At 39.9% G+C, this 11590-nt stretch overlaps 1 protein-coding gene and 2 long non-coding RNA genes across 5 annotated transcripts in view; 1 reads left to right on the forward strand and 2 right to left on the reverse strand.

Annotated features, from left to right (window-relative positions):
• The window catches only part of LOC111244545 (uncharacterized), a 20997-nt gene extending 20527 nt beyond the window's left edge, over window positions 1–470 (reverse strand). For both annotated transcript variants that reach the window (XR_015322989.1, XR_015322979.1), the window contains exon 1: window positions 157–470. This is a non-coding gene — a long non-coding RNA (uncharacterized LOC111244545). The remainder of the gene's footprint in view (window positions 1–156) is intronic.
• sowah (ankyrin repeat domain family member sosondowah) overlaps window positions 1–10105 on the forward strand; it is a 21303-nt gene extending 11198 nt beyond the window's left edge. For both annotated transcript variants that reach the window (XM_022791744.2, XM_086982474.1), the window contains exons 6-9: window positions 7819–8031; window positions 8178–8435; window positions 8699–8771; window positions 9134–10105. In XM_022791744.2, the coding sequence (XP_022647479.1) occupies window positions 7819–8031; window positions 8178–8435; window positions 8699–8771; window positions 9134–9801 (1212 nt within the window). In that variant the 3' untranslated portion in view covers window positions 9802–10105. The remainder of the gene's footprint in view (window positions 1–7818; window positions 8032–8177; window positions 8436–8698; window positions 8772–9133) is intronic.
• On the reverse strand, window positions 1588–4343 carry LOC147759062 (uncharacterized). The gene is made up of 2 exons (XR_015322957.1): window positions 3270–4343; window positions 1588–2786 (listed from the first exon to the last, which is right to left on the reverse strand). It is a non-coding gene; the product is annotated as an uncharacterized LOC147759062 (long non-coding RNA).
• Window positions 10106–11590: the final 1485 nt, after the last annotated feature.

The following is an 11590-nucleotide window of genomic DNA, read 5'->3' on the forward strand; positions in this document are numbered from 1 at the left end:
ATTCACGATCGCGCTTACAGGGGCCCTAGATGGAGATGACCGCTAAACTTAGTCAAATGACCTACGACAGTCGCCATTGGGGAGGGGGCTGAAAGCGGATAAGCTGGCTCAGAAATCAGTCATGCTGTGATAAAATAAGAGAACACTTGTACTTACAATTGTTTCAATTAAGACGTGCTTGAAAAGTTTAAAGTCTATTATAGAACATTGCCCAAAGCTGTATTTTACGCTCTTTTTGGTCCTACGAACACCGTCCTTTCTTTCTTTCCATATAGAGTAATATGTTTGTCGTGCAAACAAGTAGAAGTGCCCGTTCACTGTGACACAATCGCCTGAATCGTTCCTTCGTTGAAGGATGTCATATAGGTCTTTGGAAGTTTTTATTGTTTTTAGCAGTTCTATGACGCGATGCTCGATAATACTGACCCGCTTAATTGAGAATATTCAGTTCACAAGGGCCATATATCATATGTCAGCGAACCTACTACCCTTGCGTCAGAAATTAGAGCACGCGAAGTAAAGCTGGAAGTAGCAACAGGGGAAATAGCAGTGAGACCGCTTGGAGTTAGAGTAAGGGTCGAGACCAGTTATAATGAATGAATGAATTCTATATATATAATGGATGTAAGTATGTCGAGGCAGTCTCTAGTGACATATTTTGACAATTATGCAAGTGGCTATGATAACTATGATTGGCGCACGTTCAGTGGACGATATGTAACGGAGGGCTAAATTTAGCAAAACAGTACGCATATATCGATATGGTTAGCACTTAATAGAAAATGTGCTTACTAATAAAACGTACTTTGCTCGCGGTGGATCTGTTCTTCCCTGACGAAAAAAATTACCGAGTTGGGATTAGTCGTAAAGATTAAACAGTATATGAGTAAGATACGATGAACAGCGAAACCTGTTTTGAATAATATTACGCGCTACATTATTATAGAAATAATTATCATGCTCGATGTTAGTCAAGCATGTGGCTCGTGGTGCGTGTATACGCCAAGCTTATTATTTACATACAACTTGTCTATGTTATTGTTTTAAATTTAACGTAAATAGTTATACGAGGGTATATAAGGTTTGCTAAGTAAAATGTTTGCAATGCGAATTTACAGAAGAAAACCATATAGGTCACTCAACGAGGCATCTATTGCTTCTGAAAACAATTGAATAGGTTGACCGTTTATTTAATTTATCAACTGTCTGAATTTGCTGAAATGTGCAATGTCATGTTGCAGTCCCTGTGTATTATATGTGGCTCCTCGTGTCTCTGTTGTTGTATACTCTTACTGTTTAAATGCTATAACAGAGATTTTCTAAGAATCTCGTGGGCACTCACATGTTAACAATGTCAGTTTTCCTGAAGATATCCTAATTTTCAAATCGTGCCGTGAAAAAAAATACAAGCTAAGCACATAGACTTCAACTGGATCAAATTAACACCAACAAACCCACGGTGCTCCGCGACATTATTGTACGATCTCAATTGCCTTTTTCCAGTTCTGTTACAATGAATGAATCTGCTCAGAATAAGTTTTAAAATGAATGATTTAGACTGTCACCCAATAAAATGCGCGATGAAGCTCTGGTAGGTCATAAAATTATATTTGTTTCTGTTGGAGCCATTGTTTTTCGGGAATGGTGACTCAGTCGATCTAAAATTGATAAGAGTACATTACTAGGGTGATAACCGGGCTCTGTAAAGAGAAATTTAGGATCTACTTCGAAGTATTTACCTTATAGGTTAGTTAGCCTTCCAAGTTTCTAACAAGTAAGTAACAACTTGGAAGACCTCCCTGGTCGGAAGTCCTATTCTATGAAAATTACTCGTCAATAAACGGATGAAGCAAAATCAGTTATAATTAAGGTACGTCTAATGTAACCCGGATCGTTGCAAAGTATGGAACACTCTTGCCGATATGAGCAAAATACAAATACGTGTCTGTTGCTTATTGGCTTAACCCCTCAGGGATATATAAAGCGGAAGGTCAGGTCGAGTCAGCCCAACCCATTTAGGAGTGTCTGCTCATCCTGCAATGGATTAACCTTACGGCAAAAAATCATCGAATTGATCATAGACTGACGAGATACGATAGTGATTATGGACTAAATTCGACGCGAGTCTAATCTGTCCATGCATTCTATTTTGATATTTTTTCAATTGAGAAGGCAACTTCTGTCTCGGCATTATCTTGAAACTTCGTTGTTTGATAATTGTTACGATAAACAGGGCCTGCTGTGGTAAAGGACTGTGCGTTGATATTCATCATCGTCGCATTTGCAATACCTTAAAATTCACTTCGGACTAGCCGAAGTCTGTTCAATAGAATTCGTAATTTGTTAATTTATTTTCGTTTGCGTGAAAACAAATTTCTGTGTTCTATCAACGGTTAGAAATGTTATCGGTTAAGGCTTTCATGTTTGTCTTGTTTATTCGTTTTGACACTACATTACAACTAAGCGTTTATAAGCAGGAACAACAGCTAAAAACAATTACTAATGTATTCGTACAATTAGAATCGTCTGTGTGCTTGGATAGTGCATTTTTTACTGGGTGATCCTCCTCCTATCGTAATTTTCTTTTTTAATTCGAAAGAAATACTCGCATCTGCCGATTAGGAGTCTGTACTTTTTTTTGTCATTGAAAATTCCAGTTTAGGTGACCGGCACGGCTAGAAAGAGGATTAGGGCATCAGGTGAATGGCAACAAATATATCCGTTTTCGCTATGGAGGTTGTGTTATCGTGTGGCTTCCCACTGGCGTGCCATCACCTCGACGTAAACTGAAAAAAGGAAGCACCGCTGTCAGCCGAATTGGAAGTCTTTAGATTTTCCCTTATTATAGTTATTGCCGAACGATCCTTATTCATATTTGCATCTTTGAAGTCTAGGTGTTTCTATTATCGCCTCATTCTACATATAGTAAGACTGATGTCTTCTATGGTACTATATTTCTGTGTTTGTGCAAAGCCGCTTAAGTTTTCTTTACTGGCGAAGCCTCTAGCTGTTACCGGAGTCTTCTACGAGTGAATTCCACAATCATTTATTTGCATCGTCTAAAGCCCACGTGAACATCGGTACAGCCGTCAACATCGATCTGTTTACTAATCACGAATAAGACCTTTTATACAGAAGTAATATACTGTCTTGGCTAGATGACCTGAAATAGCTGAATGTTCAAACTTTCTGCTATCATGTATGTTAAACTGCTTATGCTACTGGAACCGCCAACTCTGGCGACATCAACTCTGCAAAATGTTTCTGACCTTTCGCTACCCAGCGTGCGGATATCGATATCGCCAACTCGACCGGAATCAGATTTACACAAGTGGTGGTAATGGATCCAACAATGAGATTTCCATCCAACTTCTACTGCTACTACTGCTGCTGCCTAGTGACTCTAACAGCTTCCGCAGTTCCAGTATCAGCTGTTCTAAATGATCGCCCAATCGGCGTGCAAAGGCGGGTCTCCGTGTCTTTAATGTGGACATAGTGTGAGATGAAGTGTAGTCAGCCACACGGTGTCAATTGTGTCGGATCCAGTGCAACACACGAATAGGCTTTAAACAAACATTCTCTCCAGAATACTTCGTTCGGTCGGTCGGTTGATGTGACGGCAGCATGACTCTGCATGGATAGTATATTAGATGGAGAGACTAGAAGGAAAAGTGCCGTTCAATATCTAATATGATATCCGGAGCAGAATTTTAGTTCAGGTGCATGAGAGATAATGGTTAATGGATAGACTGAGTTGACCTCTGGGCCAACTCCAACCGGAACGAACTTGGAAGAAAACAACGGGCAGATGGCATTGGATTTATGATTTTGACACTGAAAAGAAGCGACTCCTCCACGCACCTAGTGATAAGATTGATCAAGTAACGACGTAGCTTTCGAGCAGCATTGGAACAAAGTTGGAATCGTAATTCCTTTGACAGACAGCATTTGCTAAAGTGAATACACGATGCAAACTATAAATAGTATACCAAATAGGTCATTATGCAACGTTGAGTGGAACTACTGGAACTGTATTTCACTAACGAGAAAGAGCGTTAATTTGGCAGTGCTCGGCGGAGTTACGCTACAACAGGGGATCCTCTCCTGAAATATGGCCAACTATTGATTACATCAGTGTACTGGACAGTAAGTATCAATTCTTGGCCATTCACTAATAGAACTTGTAATTTGGTTTGATCTCTGCAAGTTCAGAACGTATGAGTGGTGAGCACAATGGCATAATGGTTGAAAGAAAATTGTAACTGATGTCTGGAGCTTGTAGGTTTTAGTGCTACCAGTAGCAGATGCGTTGCACGGTGTTAATACGCTACATGGAAATGAGGTACCTGCGATATCTATTGACAATAAAAAAAATTAATTAAAATGAGCGCGCATCTTGGCATTTTGTGAATTTGCCTTGGATCCATGAGCAATAATTGCAAAGCACTACGTCAGGCGTCAATTAAATTACCGGACTGGTGTGTTTCATGTAAACCAGAGTTGTAACCATTAACCGCAGGTGTCTAAACGGGAAGAACAAAGGTCTAGGAATAAAATTACTTCGTTTTATGGGATTGCAAATTTGTAATCTCACCATATTTACAATCCTCAGTCAACGTGTGTTCGTTGCAACTGTATTCCTTTATTCGACTCAGTAAACGGCCTCTTAAAAGTAGTCAAAGTGGCAAAAAAGACAAGGTTTACGATCTTTTTTATTATGTCAGTGTAAACTATTTTACTACCAGTGCGATGAAATAATTCTCATCCAAGGACTACAAACTCCGTTTGCTACAATTTAAGATTTTGTCAAGATACAAGTGAATAAGAAACTTGTGAAACTAGCAACAGAAACAACCAACAGCTTCCTCCATAAGCAAAATCTATGCAAAAAGTGCAAAGGTACATATAAGGTAGATTTCAATTTATCCCAGAAAGCAAGAGTTCGAACAACCATTCGATTATGACTGTCTTTATACAAGTGCTTGTAATATTTAGTATATGTTTATGAACATGCTGGATCGCATCGTATAAGTGTCTTATACGACAATCTTTCGTGGTCGTATGACTCTATGTTTTCGTGGTTTGACAATCACGCCCGCACTACCGCAAATACAAATATACGAAATTTCAAAACAATAACAAAGTTTGATAGGCCCATTTTAAGCTTGAATGTGAAGTGTACCACGGTATCAAGCAATACCCAGCAGTGACCGATTCAGATATTACATTTTCAAGACACGCAGGCTCCTTCCCGCTCACCCTTAGGTAATGACGCATTGTACATGTAATTAATTTGGTTAAATGGTGCAGGCATAGATAAACAGTACAAAGCAATGGGCACTATTACGAGATACAACTTTGTTTGGGTTAAGGTAACGTAAAATACTGATATTTACTGTTGTTAGTACACCTAGATGTCTATGTCATTCAACAGTACTCAAATCAACGGTGTTCAGATGATAGCCGACCAGAGTTCAAATGGTGGCTGAACAGCCCGTCTTGAATTGATCTGGAATTCTTAGAAATATCTGTTTATATTGTGACGAGTGCGACTCTCTTTGATTGATCAAATTTTCTACAGTTGCGGTTCTGAATATACCTAAAACTGTACATGGCCTAAGTATATGTACACGCTTACTAAGCAAAGTAAAGGAGACCATAGCTTTTCCTTGGTGTGATACACGTGCTAATAGTAATATCAGAAGCAAGCGTACGATTGTTTTTATCGGCCTCCTTATAAACTGTGTTGATTGTGAGGAACGTTGTGGTTGTGTGTCCTGTCCTGCGCTGCCCTATGCCGCAGGCCAGTTGATGTCACCGAATGTCCTATAGCTCGAATAGTAGCCACGTGTTTTTACAGTATCCACAGTGCATGAAGGCGCCGCTTATGCCATCGGTGGTTTATGCTGGTGTGCCTTTCTGTCCGTATGGCAGCGTTCGTTTCCGTCTACCATGCGCCTACTGAGTATCAGTTTTGTTGAATGGGTAAATGGTTTAGAAACGTCCCGATTAGTTAAAATAGAGTCGGCCAAACCTTTTGCTGTCATTTTTTGGAGAGAACCCTGTTGACGTTATGAAGTGATACACTAGTACCGTCATGATATGCTGCACGTAGCGGAGCAAGCAACAAGCGTCGTTGTTGCATATATCGTCGAGTAGAATAATTCTAATTGGCGCTCTAGTAAGCGCATTGATTCTTCCAGTGAGGTAAAAATAGCTAAGGAGAACGGCGCCATTGTTCCGCCTGTTAAAGCCAAGCAATGATTTTTTCAACTCGTCCCAGTAAATTCTTCTGGTTACCTAAACACGTCTATTGCCTACCCTCAGGCGCCTTCTCGTTTCATTTTAACTTCGCTCCTACTAATCTAATCCACTTGATCTTATTCACTTTAGTTCGGCCCAGACAGAAGGTGTTGATCGAATATAATTTGATTTAGTAACAGTACGTTTAAGCGTCTCATTTTTATTATTAATTTCAGCTAAAATTGAATGCACGTGTCGTAAGGCCGTTATCGTGATAGTGCCGATGTGAAATTGATTTTCCTGCGATCTGTATCATACTGTTATGCAATGACTCTGCAAACACAAGTCGTTTGATTGAAAGTTTAAGAGCGACTCCGCCATTTGTTTGAATTCAAACAGCTATTGCATATTTATACCATAGGTACCTATCACAAAAGGGTACATGTGTGTATTTTCATCCGCTTATTCGAATTATTGATGGAAATCGTAAAACAATACTCTAACGTTGCCCAAACAAAAACTGACTGTGCGTGGCGTACGAAACAAGTTTATGGTCAGCAATAGATTTTCAGGTGCTGCATGGCTTGTGTTGACAAAACACGTTGATCTGGACTACAAGCATGAGTTATATGAACAGAATTGTATACTAACAATGATAAACTCAACAATAAGTGAACCCCCTAACGTCACTTTCTCTAAAAATTAAGGAATGATTTTGCCTTTTTGGGAATTTCCAAGGAAGCATTTTTTTTTGTTAAATAACGATAGATAGAATAAACATGGAGAAAAAAATTGAGGGAGCTTAAATGTGTGCCGATAAAAGAATAGAGCTCCGAAGATACCACTAGATGTGTAATATAAATTAGGTTTATATATATATATATAGATATAGGCTACTAGCGTAATCACAGGTCGTAGCAGAGAGCATCAGACAGTGGCAAGCCGACTCGTTCAGAACGTCAAGTTTTGTTCCTTTCCTCTTACGAATAGACTCAGTCTGCGAAGTTCACGCTTTTGTATGCTCTGTCGATGAAGACCCGTGCCAGTAAGCGCGTGCATTCAGCAAGTTCTTTCTTAGTCGAAAAGGCATTGGCGTACTTTAAAAACGTATCTACACATTCACCCATAATCTAAAGAGTTTTGTTGTGCTCTGCAGACACACGTTAATAGAGCAAATGACATACATGGGAAAACAGGATATATAGTAGAACGTTTAACCGCGTAAGGAACCGATAGCCGTTAGAATCCTATACAGAAATCAATTATCCTCGTGCCACGTGAGGTCTGGCAATAATAATGTTTTAACTGCGATATTTGATCTGGGCGATTAATATTTAACACATCTATAATTTTTAGTCCTAAAAATTCCTAGAAATTACTAAACGTATTATTTTCACGATTTTTGGTAATATAACTAATGATGGTCGTAATTTTGTATATCACTTACATATATTTAATTAGTTAATGTAACAAATCACATCCTTTTCGTCCTCTTTGATAAAAATAACTAAAAGAAACGTTTATGAAGATTTTAATAATCCTCACTACTTGGTCGCGATCTATCTATCTATCCAGGATGAGATTCGTCCTACTCTAGTGGAGAAAACGTCAGTCGCCGTAAGTCCAGGAACGGTGAAAGAGAAAGTTCAGATGCTCAAGATGACCTCCGAAGGAAATTTAACTGCTCCAGCACCCCAACCTCATCAAATGCTACTCCGGTCGGCTCAAATGCAAAAAGATGCTGGAAGTGGCGCAAGTGGGTCAAGGAGAGCTCTGAGCTCACGAAACGTAAGTCTCATTTGGCCTACAATGTCCAGAAAGGATTAGCACGCGTAAGACATTCCTGATACCGCTACCTAGTTCATAGAGTAAGCTATTTTCTAATATGATAATAACCACTGTATCTAACGTCAGTCTTTACAAACATCGAACAGTCGAATCACGATGCCGACGACAAATGCTCGGTATCCACCCTGGATCCTCTACGGCGCGAGTTCTGCCGAAAGGCAATGACATGTGACTACCAAGCGATGCAGAAAATGCTCCAGGAAGATTCTTCACTTGCAAGAGCCATTGACTACGTACTTGGTTATAATGCACTTCACTGGGCAGCTAAGTATGGCAATTGTGATATTGTTAAACTCATTGCAGGGACCTACAACGTTGATCCTAACATCCGAACACGCGGGGCTGTGAGTACCGACTTCAATAATAAATAGTAACGGACCGTAATAGGCAGGAAAAGAAAATCGTTACTCCATGGGTGTTCTGATCTTTACCTTAAATAATAATACATCCCCCAGTTTGAAAATTATGAAGGAAAAGCACTACAAGTAATCCTGTTGTGAACTATTTTCTATGAACCGTGTAATCACTCATTCGGAAATGATCCGTTGCTCAGTCAGTAGGAAACTGCTATGCAGTATGGTACATCATGATATTCGTTTGTATTTAGGGGCAAACACCACTGCACATAGCCTACATGTTCAACCAAAAGGCGATCATCGATCTACTGATTATGACATACGGTAAGCATACACTTTTTCGGAGTAAATAATGGATAGATTCGGTAGTATTTCTTCAAATTCAAGTTTTAAAGAAATGTAAGTCTCTGCCGTAAACTAATAGCTATTTTTACAACGTCGGTATACAGCCGCATAATGCAGCTTGCCAAGTGATCTAAAAATTTTCATGGATTTCTATGATGCCGCCATTAAGGCGTAGCTCTCATCGATTAAGAATGCTATCAAACCTTCTAAGTATTGAGAACGTATAAGAAAACAAAGCTCAACTGGTAATCATTTATATCCTTATGCTCCAGCTTTGAGTGACTTGAAATCTATAAACAAAATGTTAGGAGAGCTAACATTGTAGGACTATCTATTTTCAGGCGCTCAAAAAGATATTCGCGACTTCAGTGGTCGGCGACCGGATTTCTATGGCAATCAGAAAAACGTCGAAACTCTTCGATCGAAAATTTACCACACTGAGAAGGACAAGGGCAAGGAGGATCGGGCTAAGGAGATTTCAAGTAAGCGTCACCACAGGTGGCCGATATGGCCTAACAAGGACGATCATAATGCAGTAGCACAAAACCAGATGACGAAGAATCGCTTGTTGACCCGTCAAATATATGACACCGGTGCAATTACTGGCAGGGTCAAATCACACCGTAATTTATTCGACCGGCTCCGGAATGCACAAGATGATATTTGTGGAGGAGACAAGTGGGGGCAATTTGGCTCAAGATGGCGAAAATGGCAAGAGCTACGTAGCATCTCGTTAATCGAAAGCAACAAACTAGAAAATTTCAAGAATAAACATCACAGACAACAACGAAAGCAGCCGAATCAGCAGATGTACAAGCGAGACCAGCAACGAGCAATAGAACTTGACGATTCGATTAGAACAGATCAAAGTTCTCTTTCTTCCTTTGTGGAAACGAGCAGTATTGAACAGCATGAAGACGCCGAAGTCACAAGTTACTTTTCGGAAATGGTGGAGCGCTCCAGTAGTTCCCCCGAGTTTTTCACTAGTAACAGTAACATCTCCATTTGAAGCTCCAAAGTGTTTCTATTGTTATTAGTTTACAATATTTATAAATACCCTCGGACTTCGGACATAAAGTACGTAGGTAAATAGATGATGACAACCAACTTCATAACTACATACGTAAAAATATCGTTGCTGCATTAGAGATTTTAGTAGTGGCCTCTTTTTTTAAATACGTTTCTCGTGCCTACCGTTACGTGAACCAGACTGCACTATATTATGCTCAGTAGCTGTCAGCAAACGACAAATTCTTAATATTGATAATGAACATAGTTAGTGCAATCTAACTGAAGACAAATGCTTAGCAATACTCGGGCATTATTTTCTTTCGGCTATCTTCAACTGCACGTGCATGCTTTCGATAGTATGAATGAATCCAGCAATAGAGCACAAATCGTGGACAGAAGTTCATTGTCCTTACGTTTGCAGCACCAAATTAGGACTCGGTTACGTAGTCCTTATTCAGTTTGTAAACATAAGAAGCCAACTCAGCGCATAACTCCTTTACCTTTACTGATTTTATCCTTTGTTACAAAAAGTTAGAAGTTTTAATGGGACTTAAAACTTTATTGTGAGATGTACCACGCCTGATGGAATCGGCCAAGAGCATCTGAGGGTCTATACTCTTACCTATCCCCTAAATGCATATAGTGTATTATACAATTAGATCGACACAACTCTTGTTAGATAACTAATGTCTGCCACATGCCAGTTTTTATATATAACGTAAGAGATCCGTCCATCGCTATCACGTATTGTGCGTCCACGTGGCATGCGCACGTCATTCGTGCGGCTGCACCCATAATTTGCGTGTTATAACGGCGTAACCTTTTAGCTGTGCGGTCTCCTGGCCGGCCATCGCTTCTGCGCATGCGCTTTGTCGCTAAAACTTTTTAGCGGCTTCGCCGCCATCGCATTTATGTCCATCACTGTACAACGAACATCGCCTCGACCCGTCTGGCGTCGAGCATTTAGTGTTCAGATCTGGCGATTTCTTGCAGTATATGGCCGTTTGCTCCCCTTACGGTATTTGTTTGGCCTTCGCATTTCGTCAAGCTCTTTTTCTTAGACAATAGACCTTCCCAGCCAAACAGCTCTTCCGTCCTTTATTTCAGCTAAAGTCCAACACCGTTACCAATACTAGAGGTTACAACAGAAGAGGCTTGTCTATGTTAAAAATCTGACCAACGGTTTCCGCGCTACTAACCTTGTCCTCCATACTCTACAATTGAGCATAAATTGGTTGGATGAGCACCTGACCAGAAACCGAGGCCAAGCGGTTTGGTTGTTTCTACAGGTTTAGTCGGACGTGGTCAATGACAGTTAAACTAGTGATCATCATAAGGGGTATACTATTAGGGCAACCACTCAAACAGCTTGTGATTTGTCTAGATAATTTCTGTGTATTCGTAAAGAATTCTATCTGCAAGATCCTATCAGTCAAGTAGATTTTTTCCAGCTTCTTACTGAGAAACTAGCAGTGCTACTGTTGTACAAGAATATGGGGCTTCTTAAACTTAAATAGTAGGTCGAATGTAGAGAATACAAGCTGCTTTTGTGTTTACGGCTAGAAGACTGAACGTTCATATATTGTTGAAGCTCTGGATATCACCTCACTAGACCGACTCTCTTGAGTCTGTCTAACAGTCGATCTGTTCAGACATTTTTAAGCCGATTCCATATGCTCCACAAGCTATAAGCCCTGAGCGGTGGGTGTAGGCTAGCAAGGAGAAATATTTTGCCCAGTTTTCGTGGGGTTAGTCTTTTTTTGACTGTTAACTAATATATATATATA

The sequence above is a fragment of the Varroa destructor genome, unplaced genomic scaffold, assembly GCF_002443255.2.
Source record: "Varroa destructor unplaced genomic scaffold, Vdes_3.0 BEIS01000001.1, whole genome shotgun sequence".
Lineage (NCBI taxonomy): Eukaryota > Metazoa > Arthropoda > Arachnida > Mesostigmata > Varroidae > Varroa > Varroa destructor.